The 23,094-nt window shown below is 35.1% G+C and overlaps 1 protein-coding gene across 1 annotated transcript; it reads left to right on the plus strand.

The window, feature by feature from the left end:
- Positions 1-2,853: 2,853 nt before the first annotated feature.
- Positions 2,854-23,039, plus strand: ENTPD6 (ectonucleoside triphosphate diphosphohydrolase 6). The gene is made up of 13 exons (XM_070947840.1): positions 2,854-3,097; positions 4,290-4,366; positions 5,503-5,646; positions 6,805-6,880; positions 9,739-9,774; positions 10,476-10,564; positions 12,520-12,599; positions 14,141-14,205; positions 15,752-15,853; positions 16,753-16,893; positions 19,977-20,033; positions 20,189-20,301; positions 21,193-23,039. Exons 1-13 carry the CDS (start codon positions 2,854-2,856, stop codon positions 21,274-21,276), a joined length of 1,308 nt encoding a protein of 435 aa, XP_070803941.1. The 3' UTR covers positions 21,277-23,039.
- Positions 23,040-23,094: the final 55 nt, after the last annotated feature.

Genomic DNA, 23,094 nt, shown 5'->3' on the forward strand with positions numbered 1-23,094 from the left:
AACTATCCAAACCTAGTACAGTACAAGGTTTACCTGGGTTCTCTCATATATGCCTTATTTGAGGTTGGTTTTTTTTTTTTGCTTATAAATCAAACCCTAATTCAGGTCATACGATTTAGGCTTATTGTGAATCCAGCCCTCGTAAATTATTCATTTTATGTATTGCATGAACTAAGATATTTTTCATTCCTTCTAGGTGGCCAGATGCAAAAAGGCTACAGTTCGATTGATGTGAAGAACATTTTCAAAGTGGCGTTTATTTTGTGTGGGTAGGAAAAAGGAAGAGAAACATTGCTATGTTTGCTGAAATGTTCTTATATAATTTTAAAAAGGCAGTCTCTCTTCAACTCCTTACTAGCTGCCCAGAGCTACTCTGTGGTAATAATATTACGGCCAATAATTTTTATAAATAAATAAGTTACTCTTATCTTTTAACCAGGGGTGGGTTCTATTTACCTTTACTACCAATTTGCAATGGGACCGCGCACGCGCAGAAAATTGGTTGGTTAAGAGGTTTCAGTAAATTTCTAGGTGGTCTATAATATATCTGAAAATATTTTTAGGTCAAAATATCAATAGCCATCATCAATATCAAAAATTTCCCCATTTTTTAAACTAGGCCACTAAAGCTGAAATACTCTTGGGATAAAAGCAAATAACACTGAAAGTTCAGTTATAAAAAAATAATTCTGGATTGCCCAAGTGTTTAAAGGCATACTATACTTGTTTATTAAGTGGAACAACATGTACTTTTTCTCTTGACTTAACTATTTCTTAGCTGGCTTTGGTTGGTGAACCTAAGAATTCAAAATAAATAAATTGAACTAAATCACACAAGTAGAAATATTTTTCCCCTTGATTTAAATTAATATTTTAAAAGAGTACTTTTCCAATTTCTGTCTTAGAAAGTATTCAAATAGCCTGCAATTTTGCATAAAATACTGTATTCACCATATTGTAAAAAAGAACATTATTTTCTAAAATATAGTTTCATAGAGAAAAACTAGGGAAGTGTCAAAGTACCAGGTGAAATTCTTACTTGAAATTCTTCTTTAATTCAGCCATTTAAGTTTATCAGTATTTTGTATTTGCTGACACGTAACAGTTGAGCATATGTGCTCATACATAATGGAAAGTTCAGTTTACTATGATTCAGATTAACTGCGATCAAAGTTCACATAATTAGGGAGGAAATGATTATTATACCAGACTTAGCAAACAATAATTTTCTATGAGAAATTTATCTTGAATTAGGAACTTGCTTACTTTAAAAAAAACAAAAAACTTTCCTTTGAATATATTATTGCTGGTGCTTTAATAAGAGAATTGGCTAAAGTATGATGATTCATCACAAGGAAAATTACAAATATAGAATATTAGTCCAGTTGAATATTATATAATTCTTTGAAATATAATACATTTTAAAAAGAAATAAATTATAGAATGCTCTAATTTTGACAAATGAGGAAAATTTTTGCAAGATTCATATCTTAGTTATATATCTATAATGTAATTTCATTAGTCTAACAAAATCAGTGGTTTTTTTGGTATAAGTACTTTACTCCTTTCTCTTTTTACTCCTTGTCAAAAATCAGTGAATTCAAAATTTTAGGTCAGTATTTATCTCAATAATCTATTTTATTATTTTTCCACAGAATTTTCCTCATGCCAAAAAAAAAAGTATTATTACAGTAATAGTATCAATAGAATTGTAAAATCTGGTTTAAGACCAGGGTGGATTTGATTTAAATCAAGTCCATTTAAATAATGATTTAAATCACTAGTAAAAAGACTTGATTTAAATCAACTCGATTTAAATCATAATTTTTAAAGAGTTTCCCAAAAATGTAAATATTGCAAAATATACAGCCTCTTGCTATATACCGTACTTTTTGGGGTATGATGCATTCTTCCTCACAAAAGTGGGTGAAAATTGCGGTGCATCTTATACACCGAATGTTGACGAAGTCCTGCCCACCTGCCAGCCCCCACCATTCAGCTGTTTTCAGCCTCCACGTGTCGCATTTTGGCTGGTCCCAGGTGGTAGGGATCTGTGGCAGCGAATGGGCCATGGCGGCGACAAACAGGCGGCGGTGGCAATGGGCTGCACCGGCAAACAGGTGATGGCAGTGGTGAACGGGCCACGGCGAGCAGGCCATGCCAGCGAATGGGCTGCGGTGAACAGGCCACAGTGGTGGCAAACGGGCCGTGGCAAATGGGCCACACTGGTGGTGAACAGGCCACTGCAAATGGGCCACGGCAAGCTGCAGATTTTTTTTCTTGTTTTCCTCCCCCAAAAAGGTAGGTGTATCTTATACTCTGGTGCATCTTATAGTCTGAAAAATATGGTAACTAATCTCTATTTCATGCTGAATAAACTAAATTATTAATGTAATTTAAATAGAAAACTATCTTTAGATAGATTTTTACTCCAAAAGCGTTTTATTAAAATAAATTTAATTTTAAAAAATCCAATTTAAATTTTAAAAATCCATTTTTTAATATTGTTTTTTAAATCATCAATTTTTATCCACCCTGTTTAAGACTTCCAGCAGTATTTTCTATAATTTTTCAGGAGTAACAAGTTTTTAAAGATAGTTCTTATAGATTTTTATTACATTGTGTATTTTTGTAAGTCTTCAAGGCAGAAATTACAAACTAAAATACATTACTGCATTCTTGATATGGCATGTTAATGTTGTACTGCATCTAAGCAGCCTTTCTAGTATATTTTGCATGATGACTCCATTTTTCTCAAATAAAATTTCATAGTGCCTTTTATGAGACAATTTTATTTTTTCATATTATAGGAAATCATAGACAACTGCTCAAAAAAGTGAAAGAAAAAGTCTAATGGAGATCATGAAGATCCCAAAACTATTCTGCGTCTTTTCAATTTTTACATGTGCTGCTATATATGCTGTTTATACCAAGTGGAATTTTGACTACAAAGGAAGAGGTGTTGACAAAGGTTTGGAAAAGCAGCTTGGTGCTGAAATCTCAAGAAAAGATGAGGCAGTTCTTTATGGAATTATGTTTGATGCTGGAAGCACTGGCACCCGTATACATGTATTCCAATTTGCACAGAAACCAAAAGGTAACCCTTCAGTTCATAATTTTGCTAATATAGGCAGTGCTCACTTACCAACTACTTGTTCAGTAACTGTGGAAAATTGCAGCAGTGCTGAATGAGTGGTACCTACAACCTCTCTTCAGAATTCTGGCCATCAGTGTCCCCATGGTCATGTGATCATGATTTGGGAAACTGGCAACCACTCAGGACGATTACAGTGTCCCATGGTCATATGATTGTCATTTGCAACCTTCTCTGCCTGCTTCCCACAAGCAAAGCAATAGAGAAGACAACAGGGAAGGTCATAAATCATTCTGGTCAGTTCCCTCCAGCCTTCCTGCACACTGTATCATGCTGTCTTTCCCTTGACTGCCACATAGTAACATCCCACACACCCAACTCACATGCAGTCTGAACTGGTCACATGATTGCCATTTCTGCACTTCAGAATTGGTATGCAGTCAACTATCACAGTCTTCCATGATCATGTGATCACCACTTGTGCAGAAGCAATTAATAGAGAAGGTGGAAGTAAAATCATAAGTCATGATCATGTGATATTTTGCTTAATAACTAGTGATTTGCTTAATGACCGAAGGGGAAGTGAGATCATAAGCCTGTCATAGTCATGTGATGTTTTGCTTAGTGACTGCAGTGATTAACAATGAAGTTTTTGTTCTAATTGTGTTTACTAAATAAGGGCTACCTGTGCTGTCCTCATACTATTTTCTTTTATTGTTTACTCATGTTGGAATTTGCTGCCCCCTGGTGGCTCAAATACTTTAATACTGTTTATAAAACCTGTGGCATATTTATTTATATATTGAAGGGTGGTGGGGTTTTTGAGATCTGTTTTGAAGATGGAGCAACAGATGCAAAGAACATGGTCTAATTATAATTTCCATGTGAATGTAAATATTGTAATCCTTCAAGTTACAAATTGTTGAAGGCAGTTCATAAGAAATATATATATGTTTTTTTAGGAATCACATAAATAGTGTCATCATACAATGAAGAGCTATTCTCATAAGACAGAAGGAAAGAAAGGGGTTCTGCTGGGTTTTCTTTTCTGTAGTTAGTCCCTCTTATGAAGAAGGATTGCACATTAATTTCTTGATTAATTAATTTAATTTTCAGTGTCTTTGATTTGCAGACTGCAAAATTATGTATAGAATCACTTTATTACATTGAGTTAATTTTTCTTTTTTAAAAACAGAACTTCCTAGATTAATTGATACCACATTCAAAGCATTAAAACCAGGACTTTCTGCATATGCTGACAATGTGGATAAGGTAATTTGAACTTAATTTAGGCCATGCTTGCCTGGAAATAATTTTTAATTATTGTTAAGTTATAAAAACTATAATAAATTATAAATATTAACATAAATTATAAAAATTATAATAATAGCAATTTCTTCTGAAGAAACATGCATATCATTGTATTACCAGGTTTACAGGTGTATAGCTGTTGAAGAAATATATATCTATGCTAGTTGTTAGGTAAGGTTTAAAACGTTATATTCTGTCTCCATTTTTAAAAGGTATCTTATCTACTGAATAATTCTTCAATAGGTAGGCATACCTTGTGCCAAAGTTAGGACCATGGATGTTGACACAAGCAACCAGAACTGCTCCGAGGTTTCACTCAAGAGATTTCTTTATTGTTGAGTTGACAGACTGCCTGCCTTCCCTTGGGAAAGCCTGATATAGTGTTTGATCTCATATGCTTTCTCACCCCCTATAGAGTCCAAGCTACCATATTTCTTAATTCTCCCTATCGGGGCCTCCTTCCTTTCAGCTCTTGACTCCACCTGGAGTTGTTTTTATGTCATATAGAGGTAAGATCTGTCTGAAACCTGAATTTTCCTGGCTCTTCATGTAGTACTAGCATGTCTAAACAATAAAACATATTGCATGTGAGACAACTTCATCTAGTGAAAGTATTCAGGATAGGCACAAAATCTGACTTAGTGCTTAGGAGGAAAGCCAGGTCCTGAAAATCTTCCAAAAGGCAAATAGAGCTGAAGTCATCTAGATCTTGGAGAATGCTATTTCATAGAACAGGCAGGACAACAGAAAACTAAATGCTGTGTTTTATATATATCAAGAAGTAGTTGTTAGTTGCGAAGTCGTGTCCAACCCATTGTGACCCCATGGACAACGTTCCTCCAGGCCTTCCTGTCCTCTACTATCCCCCGTAGTCCATTTAATAAAATCAAGAAGTTAGGCAGCCTCAAAATCTTAAATAAATATCCTGCATCATCCCCATTTATGGTTATTTCTTTTTTAACTGCTTGAATGAGAGCCCATCTGTTTTAATCGTTTAAGGCACCAGGCTAGAAGCCAAAATAAGAGAACATATGCATGCCTGCATCCCCACACAAAACCTTGCTTAAATAAAAAGGCAACACATTTTCTTTTGTCAGAGTGCTGAAGGAATAAATGAGCTATTGGCAGTTGCTAAAGAAGCTGTTCCTATGCATTTGTGGAAGTCAACTCCCTTAGTTCTTAAAGCAACCGCTGGTTTAAGATTGCTGCCAGAAGAAAAGGCACAGAAATTATTGGATAAGGTATTTTGTTCTCTACTCTTATTATCTTGATTAGTCTAATTAGTTTGGTATCAGGGCAGGAATCTGTCTTAAATCTTCTGCAGTATGTAGTCTAGTCTAGTAGATAATGATTAGTTCAGGCTTATTGATGAATGTTGGAGTATTAATAGGGAGCTGCATTACAATTTGTCATCCAGAGCTATAAGGATGGGTGTCATCAATATTATATTGATTTCTTTTAAATCTTCCAACGAAGCAGTGGATGATTTGAACAGGTGTATCAAAGCTTAATACAGATAACACATCTGGAAGAGGTCTGCACCTGGAATGCATAAATAATTTGAGCTGAATGGGGTTCATTCCCCCTAAATGCTTTTAATTTTGGAGGTGCTTCTTGCTCCATTATGGCATCCAGAATATCAAGATTACTGTGTATTTGATTTATAGTTTTCCACCACATTCAGATGGTATATCAGTTCTCAGTTCCTGAAAGTAACCAGCTGTTAGGAGACACTGGTACAGATAATCCTTGAGTTACGACCATTTGTTTAGTAACAGTTCAAAGCTTTGGTGCTGAAAAAAGTGATTTATGACCAATCCTCACACTTATGACCATTGCAGTGTTCCCAGTCAATTTGGACTCTTGGCAACTGGCATGTATTTACGATGCATTCCAGAGTCATGCAATCTCCATTTGTGACCTCCCAGCCAGTTTCAAAAAGCAAACTCAGTGGGGGAAGCTGGATTCACTTAACATCTGCAAAATTCATTTAACAACAGTGGTGATTTACTTAATAACAATGGCAAAAAAAAGTCATACAATTGGGTATGACTCACTTATTGACTGCCTTGTTTAGGAATCAAAGTTCCAGTCCCAATTGTTTTTGTAAGTCAAGGATTGTCTGTACTCCTGGTAAACAATAAATATATATTTGTAATAATACAAATCAGTAATATCTCTTTGCCATGTTTTCTATTGTTATCCATTGTTTATCTCTGATTTAGACACAATGTTTTTACTTCTTGATGGAAACTCATTAGGGAGGAGGTAGTTTAAATATAAGACGGTAAATTGTTCAGAACGAAGAATTGTTCAACTGCAGAGAAATATAGTCTTTTCTGAATGACTGTGTTTTTTGTATTTTAAATGTATTTGTATCAATCTTCCCTTAATTTTAGGTAAAGGACATTTTTCAAGAGTCTCCATTCTTTATAGGAAATGATTGTGTTTCCATAATGGATGGATCAGATGAAGGTAGTTAAATTTATGTTTCAGTGATTTCACACTATGTTTGCTTTTGATTCTAAAATAAACTTCCTGTGCAGAGAGAATTTCTGTGAAGCTAAGGGCAAACACAACTGTTCGTTTAATACCTCTCCAATTTTTTTTCTCTTTTGTTCAATCATGTCTGATTCTCAGGAACTGGCTTTACAAGTCCCTGCAGTTTTCTTGGCAAGGTTTTCAAAAATGGTTTGCCATTGCCTCCATCATAAGGCTAAGGGAAATTGACTAGCCCAAAGTCATCCAGCTAGCTTTGTTACTAAAGTGGAACTAGAACTCACAGTCTTCCATTCTCTAACTTGATACCTTAATCACTTGACTAAACTGGCTCTCCTACAATATTTTAACTGCTTGCAAATATTTGTAGAGTAATATAAAGAATATCTATTCCTGTTCTATTAAGCTAAAAATCTGTTTCCCAAATTTATTTGGCCATGGAATATTTGGGAGTCTTTAATATATTAATGGAACATACACATGCTACATCTGGGAAAGGAGGTTTTTACACACACACACACACACACACACACACACACACACACACACACACACACGATAATATTGAGTTTAGTTGAAACTTTGGTTAGGGTTCATTGAAAATAAATCGGTAAAAATGAATTTCAATCCTCACTTAAAAGGAGTGCTGTGGATAAGTGTCCATTTTTTGCCCAAAATCTTTACCAGGAGGAGTGTTTTTCTTTTGGTGATCATAGATAAACTTAAAATTAGAAGAATTTCTAGAAAGATCTTTGTGTATGGTGCAGCATTTCGCACTTACTTTTCATTATATCATAATGTGAAAATCCTGTTTCACATATGTCAAACAAATAAAGAATTCAAACTGCATGTTTTACAACAATTGAATATTCTTGAATTAAACTGCTCCAAATATAATTTTGAAGAATGTTATTTTTTTATTTTAGTTAAAAAAATAAATCGGTTATTCTTAATTCATGAAACACAGAAATACTGGCTTTGTAGTCCATAATGAAACAAAAACTACACTATAATTTCCTATCCTTTTATAGAGAAATCAAAATGGCTCCTATTATCATATCTGCAGCCAGTTGAAACAAGAAAAAGACATTAGCCTGTTATCTATGCAGAATTCTCAGTTGTCAGATACTATGCATTCATTGAAATTTATTAGAGAATATCTAGTTGATGTCTAAACTGATAGAGGAGAATATTTGTAGCTCAGAGTTGAAGGGTCCTTGGTACTCTCTGAGCTGGGTTGTTTTCTTGCAAATGATTCATTATGCAAACTAGATACATCATCAGATTACCTAGTGCTGATGATACTACCTAGTTTAGATAATGAAATATCTGCAAGAAAACAGAGAGCATTAAGGACTCCACATAGTCTAAAGTTAGATTATCAAGGATGAGGTGATAGTAGATTTTTGGAGAGAAAAAAATCTGCATTTCCTCAACACCTTTTTCAATCCCCTAAGGACAAGATTTTAATTCATCCCTCAGGAAACAAATTGAGAATTTCCACTGGCTGTCCTATTGTACTAATAAACAGAAAATGCTATTTGCATTTATGGCAGTTTGCACTTAGCTCCTGAGGAATTCTTCCATTTGTAGTAGGCACTTGGTTCCAATGTTAGCCACAGCCTGGCATCTGCAGGAGTGCTCTAATCTCTTTTACTGAGAAAAAATGACTGCTTCTTTTGAAAAAAAATGAAGCTAGTTTAGTTAAGTAGTATTGAGTTCCAGGTAGAATTGCAAGTTCCATCTTATACAGAATGAGGGCAGGCTCATGTAGGTGTGAGTGAGCAATTTATTTAATGAAATGTATTGTTTGTAGTTTTATTTAGCTATTACTTATTTTTAGGCTTTACATGTTCTGAGAGTGGAAGTATAGTTGAGACAAAATTCTATAGATATGTTTTTCAGTTTGTATTGTATTTAATTTTTTATTTTATTATAAATTGTAGGCTACACACAGTATTGACACAGGATACTGTGTGGCCATCTAGGAAGAATTTTCTATACCAGTGATGGCTAACCTTTTTGCCATCACATGCCAAAAGTGGGGGTGGGGAGTGTCACACACGCACGTGCCCAAACCCATAATTCAATGCCCACCCTTCACCCACACCCCCGCATGCGCTCCCCCCCGCTTTTGGCATGCGATGGCCCGGTAGGTCCGTTTTTTGCTCTCCCCAGGCTCCAGGGGCTTTCTAGGAGCCTGGGGAAGGCGAAACGGCCTTCCCCAACCCCCTGGAGGCCCTCCGGAGACCAGAAACAACCTGTTTCACAACTTCCAGTGGGCCCAGAAGACCTGAAAATAAGCTGACAGGTGCGCGCATGTGCGCTGGAGCTGAGCTAGGGCAACACAGACATGCCCACAGATACGGCTCCATGTGCCACCTGTGGCACGCGTGCCATAGGTTCGCCATCACGGTTCTATACTATACAATACTTTATACTAGCAGGTACTTTGAATCAGTTCATAATGACCATTTCCATATGCAAATATGTGAAGGCAAAAAGCATGTGCCATGCATTGCTCCAAGTTAACTAAGATTTTTTAGCTTGCAAATAGCACACTGAATTGACATTTTCTGTATATCTTTCCTCTAAAGATCCAGCTCATTTTTTCTGATATAGTAGTAACCAGTTTTTAATTTAAGATCCAGTTAGTGTTAATCAGATACTTATATCCTAATTGTGGTAACAAGCATTTGTCTCCTGTGCCACTTTCTCACGCATCCTGTTTTTGAGTGATTTTGACCAATTTAAATTTGCTCTTATTGATAAATAAATCACAGGAACTGGAAAATTGAAATCTGATCTCTACTTATTGCATTTTTAAAAACCAGGTATTTCGGCATGGATCACTGTCAACTTTTTAACAGGTATGTTTGCAAGTATGTAATGTATTACATTTATATTCTATATCATTATTATTTATTAAACTTGTCAGTTTAATAAGTCACCCATCTTGTCAGAGGTGACTCTAAGTGGCTTACAAACTTTCAATTAAAATGTCCTATAAAACATTAAAACAGTAATAAATATAATACATTTAAAATTCAATTAAAATAAAACTAAGCAAGATGGAGAGGAAGGGGACAAAGTGCGCACAGGGAGGAGGTGGGGTATTATCAGCCACCTCCAAATTACTCCCATTGAGACCCCAATATAATACAATTTATGTTCTCTCTAAATGTTCAAAGTATATACAGTAGTAGTAGTTGGCTATATGGTATTTGCTAAAGTAATTTGCTATATAAAACTACAAGATTTACTATTGCATTCAGTGTAGCAGTTCCCAGGACATAAAACTGCAGCCACAGTTGCTTCAGATAAAACTCCAGTTATAGTTTGAATTTAAAACCTATGCTTACTTTAAATATATTTCAGCAAATGCAAGAAAAACATTTCCATGTATTTATGTTCCTTGTTTGTTATTTGAAATTATAAGTCTGATTTATACTGTATATGTGTGATAATATAGGCAAGGTACATGTGTTTTACTTGGAACTGTTTGTAAAAATAATTACATTTCTTGAATAAACATTCCATTAACTTTGCTTTATCAAATGATGCATTTCAGACAGCTTGAATAATCCAACGAAGAAATGTGTAGGAATGCTAGATTTAGGTGGTGGATCTACTCAAATCACATTTCGCCCAAGCACTGAAGTAAGAAGAATACAAGTCCCTTTTATTTCAACTCTTTCAAGAGATCACCAGATATTTTTACACTTTTTTGTTTCTGTTGATTTGCTTCAATTTTGATTTGGGGTATAAAAACATGCCAGTTTTAGCATGGATTTAAAACTTGTATTGAAGTAGGAATTTAATGAACTCTCCACTGTTGACATTTGATGCTAGTAGGTTTTTCTATTCAAGAGGAGGAAGGCTGTCAGCAACTATTGCTTTTAGATATATGGCTTCCATTATTGAAAAGAATTGTGCAAGGTTAATACTGGCTATATACTGTAAATGGCTATGAATGTTACCTAAAATCCAAAACTATATAGTTTAGATATTATCCAAATATTCTTTCCGATACATTGTTCTAGGTCTGATACAGCTCTAGAAGTATGCCAGCAGATCTTAAGAGCTAACAAAAATTGTAGCACCTGTAATTTCATCCATTCATTCACAGTATACAGCAAGTATAAAGCTGGAAAAATTCTGCCAGGCAGCACATTTCTAATGCCTTTCTGGCAGCATTGCTTTTGATCCCTAGAAGCTGCTGGCCACCAAGGGCTGACAGACAACATTTCTACTAGGTAGTGTCTTTTCAGGATATCCTTTAAAAGTATCCAGAAGCTTCAGCTGCAGGCAAACATAAATAAGGGCCCATGTAATACTTTTACTGCGCAAACTGCATTGGGTGCCATTTTGCTTCTGGGTCCAATTCAGGTTGTTGGTTATGACCTTGAAAGCCTTACATGGCATGGGGGTAAGCCATGGGGATAAGCCCATCACACCCAGTCAAGCAGAGAAAGTGTACAATGGGCCTAGTCAGGTAAATAATTCCAACCGGTACAGTCCAGGAAAAGTGCCTTCTCTGCCATTGTCCCTGCCTTGTGGAATATTCTTCCCTCAGAGATAAGGCAGGCCCCACTCTCCTGGCCTTTCGGAAAGTGGTAAAAACATGGCTCTGCAACTTTGCTTGGGACTCACAGAGGAGCACACAACTGTGAGCCTGGTTAGTGCCCTGAAAGCCCTCCCCTCGCCTTTTAATTAGCCTTAACACTGGTTTTTAATTCATCCTTGCCCTTTTAAAATATTACATACTCTTTTTAGGTTTTAATATTTTATTTGTACGCTGCCCGGAACTTTCTGTTAAGGAGATTTTAAATGACTTATAAAATTTGATAATGGTCTGTTAGGGGAAATGGTTCTGTATAAGAGCATGCATCTGCCTATTTTATTTAATTGGAAAAAAATGAATGGGAGCCCACAAATAAGTATTGAATATAAAAGTTGGAAAGTTGGACCAGAAGGAGGATAAGCAAGTCACAAAGAAGGGGAAAATAGAAAGCTGTGCTTGGATGGCTGATGAGACTGCAAAAAGAAAGAGGGAAAAGGTTTAAAGAACAAATGTCAATATATTAAACAATATATGGACATATTGGAAGCAAGAATGGTTTGAAAGATATGGAGAGGTGTAATGAATGGTGAAAAAGGAAATAAAATTTCCTTTTATTTTATGCCTTTAATTTATTTGGCTTCCTATTTCTTATTCTTTATCTGTATTTTGCATAATCCTGATAAAGTTGATATGAATGTAGGGTTCAATTAACAAGCAGTATTTATTTTAGTTGTCTTATAGGATGCCACTATAGTTAAGTGATATGAGGCACATAATTTTCATAGATACAAGTATCTGTAAGATTCTAGGCCTACTGGATTAAGTAGCATATAAACAGGAAACAGTAGCATATAAACTGGAAGATCATCCTCTGGTCTATTTACTGAAATATCCAATCTTGGATCTTTCTACTTGCTGTTATCTGACCATGATGCATAAAGATATAACACATAATATTAAGAACATTTAAATATAGCTTTTTAGTAGCTCTCCAACCACATTGCTCTATTTTCTTTTCATGGAATATCAAGTATTTTCTCTTTCTTTACAGACATCTGTGGAGAACTCAACTGCTGAACACATCATTTCATTTAACTTGTTTAATACTACATATAAACTGAATTCATACAGGTTAGTTGTTATAAAGCTTTTTCATATAGTCCAGTAAATTTTTTAAAAGATTATTAAATGTTCATAGTAATTGATTATTTATAAAAATAGCTAATACACAGTTGCATGCAAACATTTAGGCACCTCTAGTCAAACAGTATGTTTCTTTTTGATAATCCTAAACTTGGTTAGGAGAGAAATAGAGGTGCTCTCAATTACACAGGGTCTAAGATATGGTCATTTCAAGATTATAAATTTAATCAGAAACATTATGCTGCCTGATATTTATCTAGATTACTACAAGAATGGAGTTGGCACAGACTAAATATATGCAGGGTTCTAAGAATCTACCTCAAACATATTCTAGAACAACAACAGGCCAATAAATTATTTGACTCCTATACACAGAAAACCAGAGGATATTTTATAACCCACACTTTTGACACTGTTTCCTTGAAAAGTCTGAGTAATTTAGATTGGCTGGGCAATTATACAGATCAGATTTTTCAGACTGTACTTATAAGCCAGGAGTCCCAGGAACTAGAAAATCAAAATATAAATTTGGAGAAAGATACTGATCGGATTGATGTGTTAAATATTTGTAATATCCTTCCCATACTTTTATAAAGTACTTTTTCCTTCCTTCAAGGACAATCTTTTGGGAATAACAACAGATTATGGGCAATTTAAATTTATCATGTGACCATACAGTTACTAGTTATAAAAGTATTGGCCATTTTATAATAAAACACTACTTAAACATTGACGTTAGGATGCCATCAAATGTAATTCTTTTTAATTATTATAAAGACTACAATATATTTACTTTGACTGTTCATGAATATATTTCATCTTGCTTCTGATGAACCATGAAGTAACTTGCCTATTAAGTGATGAGGTTCATTTTAAAAAGGCCCAGAATGCATTTCACCCCTTTGGCCAGGGGTGAAATCCAGCAGGTTCTGACAGGTTCTGGAGAACTGGTAGTGGAGATTTTGAGCAGTTTGGAGAACCGGCAAATACCGCCTCTGGCTGGCCCCAGAATGGGATGGGAATGGGGATTTTGCAGTATTCTTCCCCTGGAGTGGGGTGGAAAAGGAGTTTTTGCAGTATCCTTTCCCTGCCACGCCCACCAAGCCACAGAACCAGTAGTAAAAAAAATTGGATTTCACCACTGCCTTTAGTCTATCTAACTTTAAAATGTATGGTATGAAAGCAAATTAAATGTTTATAACTGAGTCTGTGAAATGAAATTTAAAAGAAAACAACCATATCCAGCATAAAATTATCATTAAAATATTAGAATAACTGCAAGATGCAAATTAGCTGTAAATCTGCCATTTTCAAAATATCCTTTCTTTTACATGTGGTATTTATAGTCTTATAGTCTGCTCAAGTTCAAGTTTTTTTATTGTTTCATAATTTCAACAGCTGCAAAATCCAGTGCATTCTGTATCTGTTGTTTATAGTCATCCACTGGTAGATATGCTCTACTTCATAAGTACTATTAAACAAAAAAAGAATCTAGTCTTTATCAGAATTGCTTCTCTCAATTTGTCTAGTTACTTGGGATTTGGATTAATGTCGGCAAGACTGGCAATTTTAGGAGGCGTTGAAGGACAAGCCTGTAAGTATTATATATGATTTGAATGATCTACAGGAATCCCAAATTGCTTTTTTTTAATGTTCACTTTTCCAAGTAGATAGTGACATATTAATAATACTACTCAATTAAAATCTATGTTTCTTTCTCTTTTCTTTCAAGCTGTTAGAAGTAATGCATAAGTAAAACATAATTTAAAGATAATTAAAACAGATGAAATTCGGTTAAAATAACCATATGCCTAGTCAGAAAACAGACTATGAACATCAACCTTGGCTAATCTTGAAAAGTCTAAGCAAAGTGAGATCTGGTTACTATTGGGAGATCAAGATATATATGATTGCCAAGACCATTCTGAAGCAGCCCTAACCCTAACCCTTAAGCCGGACCCCCTTCACTTCCTAGATGTGCAGGAAAACTAGCAGTGGTTCCCTACAAGATCTGTTGAGACTGATTCTGATGCAGGCAGTCCTGTACATACCCAGTGCCCACAAAATTGGTGTCGCATGTTCTCATTGTCAGAAAGCAGGAAATATGCAGGCTGTTCTGGAACAGTAGACATTTCTGAATAGTCTTTAAGAGCAAGTAAAACACATTATAGTAGCGAATCCAAATGGCGATGAGAACTTATAAATAGGTCCTGCTGCATCAAGTAGAATTGCCATAGCTGCAGTTATTGCAGCTGGACAAAGCTGTTTAGCATACCTTTTATCTGCTGTTATAACAGGAGTCATGAGTCTAAAAGGGCCCCCAGACTGCAAACCTGCTCCTTCATGGGTAGCTCCTACCCACCCAGTGGTAACAATGGTGTTAAAAGAAAACTTGATACACAAACAAACAGTTAACTCATCTTACTTGACTTCAGCTTCAGTGTGTTTTCTTCCAATCAGATTCTTATTCCCAAGCATGTCTCTACAACCTAGCCTAACACAGAGCCACTCACACAGCTGTATCTCAGAACCCCTGACCACCAGTGAGGTGTTTCTAATTATCAGAACCATCCTCCTCTCTCACCCTCATATCAAAGTAGTTGAAGGATCTCCTGGTAGGGCAGATCTCTGACCAGGCTACATTGTCACTTCATGTATCCCAAGTTTCACTATAGATGACAGGTCTGCTGCCTGATTCAGTACCAAGTCATGGATGAAGTTGGTGTTATTGCAAACAGACCTGGTCTTAACTATCAGCACTCTGAGGCTTTATATTTTATGGAAGTCTGTTGGTAATGTCAACAATAGGAAATGTGCTGCAGTCTAGACTGGAAAATTAAATCTACTGTGGAAGAAGGCAATAGCAACCTCCTGTGTTGATGTCAAGAGAACTACATATATGTGTATAAAATCACTCAGAACGGAGCTTGATTCAAAGGAGAGTTTACCTTTCATTCTATCTTTTGGAGAATTAGGTACCTTAGCTTTGCTTATTACCCTGAATTTATGTCTAATTAATAACTGTACTATGCATTCAAGTATCAAATAGAAAACATCTTGGGGTTGAGAAAATTGTTTGCCTATTGAAATAATTGCTGTATCTCAAGCAGACTTGCTTTCTCTATATTTTTCCCTAACAGTGAAAGAAGGCGAAGAACTAACAAGTCCCTGCTTATCACTAAATTATCAAGGTGAATGGGAACATGCAAAGATACTGTACAAAATTAAAGGGCAGAAACCAGGTACCTGATCACTTCTTTATTTTTGCAAAGGTACTTGACTTTTGCAAATGGGTCTTTTGAATAGAAATTGTAACTACAACTGTACAACTACATTCTTCCTCTAAATAGAGGAGTGCATATATAATATTCTGCTCACATGCACCAGTTTTACCAATTTTTTGCGGTCACACTCATGAGTAAGAATGGTGTTTGAAAACAATCACAGCAGAAGGCTGACTCATAAACCTGTTAAGGTGACATGTCACCTTTTTAATATTGTTTGATCTCCAAGTGATTTGTGATAGAATGCAGAGATACAAAAGGGAGAGTTTTATTGTGCTGGTCTAACAATGTTTGAAAGTAAGAACAATTATAGAGTTTTTCCCTATCTTCTCCTTTCCAAATATGGTCCCAGCAATCAGGCATTTTTCCGAAATACTTCATTTTTAGGATAGAGTGCAGGAGTAAATATAGTGGAAGCATTTTATTTCTTCTAGAGAGCTCATAATTACAGTTAAAACATTTCTTTCTAGGCAGCTCAGAACAAAGTTCACTGATGTAACGAAGGACAAGTATAAACCAGAGCCACAAAACTCAACAGATTTCAAAAAATGTAAAAATATAAAATGTGCCATAATTACTGAAGGTCTATATTAAAAAGAGAAGTCTCCATTAATTCACAGAACCTCTCTTGGAATGGTGCTTCAGAGCCTAACTGTTCCACTAGTGCTTAAACAATTACATACTATTTCCACATGCCATTTTCCTCCTTATACAATGTTGTAATTTCCTACGTAATGTCCTGCATCTTTGCTTATTTCTTACTTGATGCTAATTAATAACTATTTGCTAAAGATATTGAAAAGTAATAAATCTCAATATATGAATTCCATTATAGTCTTTTTTCCTTTTTCTTTTAGGAAGGCCACTTTTTGAATCATGTCATAATGAAATATTAAAAGTGCTAAACAAGAAAATTCATGAGACAGCCAGAATAAAGGACTTGGATTTCTATGCTTTTTCCTACTATTATGAGTTGGCAGTAGATGCTGGTTTAATAGGTAATTTAGCAATAAAGCAGTAAAGACAGTGTGAATCTTATATTAGAAAGTTGGATTTAGTTCACCAAATGCAATAACAAGTTCCACAGGGCATTGATTCTAATTAGCCAAAGCAACTTGTTTCTTCTCTCTGCCTTCAGAGATTCTTCTCCTATGTGCTGGACAGAGCTTAAATATCAATAATTTTAACTAACCCCAAATCCTTATTTACTTGTAAAATATTGATGAGATTAAAGTGATATTCTAAAGCAACAATAGGCAGCATGTCAAATTGATCAGGCAATAAATGGTATTGCCTACCAGATTATTAGGAAATTCCCAAGTGTCTACCAGAATTCCTCCATGTGTATCTGGGACAGTCTGTTGTTATACATCTTCAGTAGAAAATAATATATATGTAATGAGTCCGTTTGCTTTGGATAGCAGTTTGTTTCATCTGAAATAGGAAATGAGTTCACCACGGCAGAACATCAGATATAGTTTTTTCCATATCCAGATCATCCCACAACTGGTCCAAAGGATGACCAATGAATACAGTAAGTCAAACACCACGTAGGACAAGCCCATGGAAGAAGCCATGAATTCTTGAGCCTTTCTGGACCCAAAAGACTACACAGAGATTATGGTTACAGGTTGAAGCCTACAGTATTGAAAGGCATCATGGCTTACAAGGAAGGTGTAAAAAAGGAAGGGAGAGAGAGAAAATTTATCAGAGAAAAGTTGGAATTCAGAAACTAGATTTTGAGGGTTCTAAAAACTTTGTGTGTATTTGATATTCATAAAGCCAAAGATAAACTAAAGATAATTGGTGTTATGAAATCCCCCACAATTGCCATATTATGAAGATGTAAAAACGGTGCTAAGGTCATCAGCCTACAGAACTACAAGCAGATAAGTATATCTTTCTAAGCTGGTGATAAGTGGCTGTGGTGCTTTCACATATGTCATGGCATAGCCTACAAATGATCCTTTGGTAAGGCCTCGAGTGCATCAGTAGATGAAAGAAAGCCATTAAAAATAAACTTGAATGAACTAATAGGGGATTATTTTAGAGGAACTAATAAACTCATAGAGGAAAGCATGATGTTGCTCCAGTTTTACAATGCAAATAAGACTGGCATTCAATTTGCTCACATTGCTGTCAGTTTATTCTGGCACTCATTCCCAAAAGTACTCAGGCTTTTCACATGACAAATTCTTGAAGGAAAGATCTGCAAGGATAGTATCTCCGCATTAGTTTGCCCAAATGCAAGGTTATCATAATAGAAAAGTCACCTATTCTAGATTATATGGAGCGAGGTGGCTCACGTAGTTAGGATGCTGGGTTGACAATTTGCAAACCCGTGTTCAAAGCCCAAGTGCTGTTGTGTGATTGGGTGAGCTCCCGTTATTTGCAGCAGCTCCTATACAAACCTATACAAGTAGATAGACAGGTACCACTTTGGTGAGCTCATTAGCAAGGACTCATTAGCAAGGAGCCAACAACTGGGCATCCACCGGCAATGGTGATGCACTGCTAATCCTTTCATTAAGGAAGTGCTTTGGTGCTTTCAGCACGGAAGTATAGTATCCTAAATTATTGAAATTATATTATGTATCAGTTGCTAGTTATTAATTATAACGCACATTTTACTTTTTCAAGACTTCTTTTAATCATTTCCTGTTAGAAGTCAGATGTTATCAAAAACAGGTGCTGAAAATATTGTCAGTGAATGAATGCTTTCTTAACTTTGGGCAGTCTTAGAACAATTTTATCAATTTTTAACAAGTTAGAACAATTAATCAGCAGAACAACTTGCCTCTAGAAGTTGTAAATGCTCCAACACCGAAAGTCTTTAAGAAGAGATTGGATAACATTTGTCTGAAGTGGTCTAACCCCTAAGCAGGGGGTTGGACTAGAAGACCTCCAAGGTCCCTTCCAACTCTGTTATTCTAATTCTAATAGCAAAGACTTCTAGTCCATCCATCTGGGAGGGTATTGTGCAAGAATGATGACAAATAAGCATCTCTCTCAGGCCAAGCTTAAGAATTCTATGAACATAATATATATTGATCAGCAAAGAGTTTGATCAGCTACCCTATGATATTCTGAGAAGCAAGCCAGTTGAATATAGATAAGCATTCTCTACATCTACCTCAGCAGAGAGGTAGGTGTAGTGAATGCTTATCTTCAATACAATACAAAACTGATTGGAATAACTAATAATCTAGATATAAATTAAATAAATATATAAAATCTAAAGGTCATCTAAGCCTTTAATACATTTAAATCTTTCTAAAGCCAACAGTAATTATCTTTTTGCTGTATATTCCACAAAGTACAAATCTTTAACTCATAGTTAAACTTTTTTTAAAAAATAGTTAAAGGAGACATACTATAGTAAATCTTGCCAATTTATAGCTTCTCAATCTTTAAAAACAGCAAAAAAATTAAACCCAGAATGATTAAGAGATGAACCTAGAACTTAAAGTCCATATAGGAAACATTAGCAACTACAAGCATAATGGAATTTCATGATGCCTAGCTGATGACAAGCCAACCACAAAAATGCAGGTCCTGCCATCTGCTTGCCAACCCCCCCCCCCCACTCCTGTACAGAATACATGTGGGTAATCTTGGGATCTCAGATTTCAGCAGCCCAAATCCTGCATTCAGGTACAATTTCAGCTGTGATATGTTCTGCTTTTCTACAGGAATATCAGTTTCCTATAATGGCTCACCGGAAACTTCCCACATTTATGCTTATTTTTTAATGTGCTATTTGCATTGTTATTTTATTTATTAGTTTAGTGCAATAATTTGTGAAAACCTCTCAGAACATAGAAATCTTAAGTACAATTGAATGTCTATTCATTTCTGTAATTCTATGAATATTGAAGGGTATTTTTCCCTGTTAAAGACTGAAAATAAGACACATTCTTATTTTAATAAGCACTAAACCTAAAGATCTGTGCTTGAAATGCACACAATACTGTCTACTTAACCATTTATTAATCAATTAGAGTAGCAGCTGTTTTGCCAATACTGCACTCCTTTTCTGTTCTAGAACTGCAGAACTGTTTTTCCCCCTCTCTTTCTTTAGATAAGAAAAAGGGAGGAATCCTACCAGTCAGCAAGTTTGAAAGTGCAGCAAAGAAAGGTAAGTACTGTTGCTTGTATGCTTACCTCAAGATCTAAGGAAGCTTTATAAAATACAATCCAACAAAGGCTCTTTAGTATCCAGAGGAAAGTGTTTATATGGGAATAGTTCTAGCAACAGCCTGCTTTTACATTTTGATTTTTTTAATTACCCAGTGTGTAAAACAATGGAGATTCAGCAAGGAAATCATCCTTTCTTATGCATGGATCTTAGTTACATCAGTTTGCTGCTGAAAGAACTGGGCTTTCCAAAGAATCACATTCTTAAGGTAATAACTTTTAATGTCAATATTTAGAGTAGAATTCTAATATCAATATTGAAAGTACTAAGATTAGAGGAAAGGGATATCCAAAATTTTGTTTCACAAACATCTATCAAAAATAAATAGTTTGTTTAAAAAATAATAAAGTTTCAACTTTGGAAATATTTATTCTTTCAGAATTTTGAGATAACATTTTGAGTTAGAGAAAGATTTTGAAAAAGCAGTAGTAGACATTGGGGAAGAAACAGACTAAAGTACCTTAAAGAGGCACAGGAAGAGAGAAACTACCCCAGACATTGCATCCCACCCTGAATCATGTACAATGGTCTTAAATGTGCAAAATAAAATTTCTGATTTTAAAGTGTACAAAATTTATTTGCTCCATTTCATAAACCTTCATCAGGCATTACCTGCACAATTTTAGATTCTAGGGTTTTAGGAGCTGTGCTGGCGCAGTGGTTAGGCAGTTGAAGACTAACTGCCCACAGCCAGGAGTTTGATCCTGACTGGCTCAAGGTTGACTCAGCCTTCTGTCCTTCCGAGGTTGGTAAAATGAGGACCCAGAGCAATATGCTGACATTGTAAACTGCTCAGAGAGCAGTGCTGTAAAGCACTATGGAATAGTATATAAGTCTAAGTGCTATTGCTATTGCTATTTTATAAGTTTCAAATTCTACAGCCAAGATATATTATTTCCTCTTATAAAATTTAGGAACTCATGGATTCCAAATGCTATTTAGTAAAACTAAGGCAACACGTAAATTGGGTATGTGTGTACTACATCGAAGGCTATTATGCACTGCAGTCTCTTGAAATATATAGATCACAATGTTTTAAGCAGCCCACAGAAACATCTCTATTTCCAAAACTTTAAATCATGTTTTCTTTTCATTATAGCTGGCCCAGAAGATCAACAACATTGAAACCAGTTGGGCTTTAGGAGCAATTCTTCACTACATGGATTCACTTCACATGCTATAATATTAGGGATTTACTGCCTGGGGAAAATGAGTCTAGGAAATTTGATCTGATTGGTTCCTTTGAAAAAGGGCTATAAGTAAAATATATATTTTTAAAAGTTTTAAATCTTTCAATAAGGGAAGCTGATGCTTAAGGTGGTAGCTTAAGGTGCCCAGTATTGTCCTGGGATCACAAATACTTTTAGTATCACACAAAATCAGTAACACTCATTTTGAAAAAAATAATCCATGACCGCTTAAAGCAGCAGCTTATCAGAAATCAAACCAAATTATTATAACAAATATCCTTTCATTTTTAATGAACATTTGCTGATGATCTCTGATTTATTTGATGTTCTTTATAAGAAAAGCACTTAATCTTTAGGCAGACATTTTGCCATTTTTTGATGCAAGCATATAAAAGCTAACATCAGAAGCAAGCAACTTTTTAACTACCTTTGAATGTTAGACTGTAAATTCAGATTTTAAAATATGTGAAAATTTGGGGTATTTGCTTAAAAACTTTGTTATGCTTTGTAAAACACTTACTGACACATATTTAGATTACCTTCTGAAACCCAGTTTTTAATCCTTCAGAGTCTTTGGAGTACTGGTTTATTTTGGAAGAGATGAGCTGGGCAAGATGCCTGTTCCCACACAGAATTCCATTGATGTTTTCCCCTTGATTTTGACTGCCTTAATTTTTTTCTGGTGTGTATTCCATCCTGTAATGGCCTTTTTCACTTTTAAATGGCACAATGTTTTTTGTTCCTGCTGTCAGGCAAAAGATTAGATAATCTAACTCACTACATGCAGTCCTTGTTTAGCAACCACAATTGATTCCAGTGAAATAGTTGCTAAGTGATACAAACATTAAACAAACCACACGGCTGAGAGGCCTCACAAAGATCACTGGTTGTTGCCATTTTGATAAAGTTCTCTCATAGTCACACAAGCATTAGTCTCATTTTGATGTATATTATGGTCAAGTGCAGAAGTGGAAAATGTTTTTACTGCTATTTATTACTATTGTATTTGTGAACAGTCACTATCTGAAGCAGTTGCTAAACGAGGATTATCTAAAACTGATGAAAGAATCTTTTCATATGGGTCATAGCAATAGCTGAATGAGTTTTTTGATGAGTTTTGACATAGGCTAACATCAGGGAGTATTGGATCATGCTAGTTTGGTCTACCATTGTCCAATACTAGACCATAGTATGTTTTTTGGAATGTATTAATCAGTTATAAAATACTTGTAGAAGACGTTTTTGATTGTATAAATTTGTATGAAAGCCAGAAAGCTCCCTACTGCAACATTTATGCCTATATCTGAGAGATAATCTGGAAATTCAGGAAAAATGCTTGAATGTTCTAGTAATTATTATGTGAATTTGTTTAATTTTGGTTTAAATATTAGATTATGTTTAAAATAATATGAATGTTCCAAATTTTGTATATTTCAATTCAGTAAACAGTTTGTATATTTAAGGTTCCTTTAGCTATTAAGTAAACTTCAAATAATTTTTTAAAAGTATTACTTCACAGTCTTCTTTTAAACAAGTAAATTTATTGTTGCACTAAACAAAGATTGGGGAACTATATGAAGGTTATGAGTTGAATTTCAGCAGTATTAAGGCTGTTTCCACCCAAGGACTCTGTTCAAAAGCATTTTCTAGATCCCAAAATGTGCTGGGTTTGAAGGCTGAGCTTAGTTTATCATTGGGTAGGTTGCAATGTACTTGAAACTGCAGTAAAACAAATGTTTTATTTGAAACAATGCAACTCTGTGGTGATCCTTTTTTATCATCTGCAGAAACTTTTGTGTCATCCTACCTTT

The sequence above is a fragment of the Pituophis catenifer genome, unplaced genomic scaffold, assembly GCF_029215685.1.
Source record: "Pituophis catenifer annectens isolate HBS135680 unplaced genomic scaffold, rPitCat1.0.hap2 SCAF_1, whole genome shotgun sequence".
NCBI lineage: Eukaryota > Metazoa > Chordata > Lepidosauria > Squamata > Colubridae > Pituophis > Pituophis catenifer.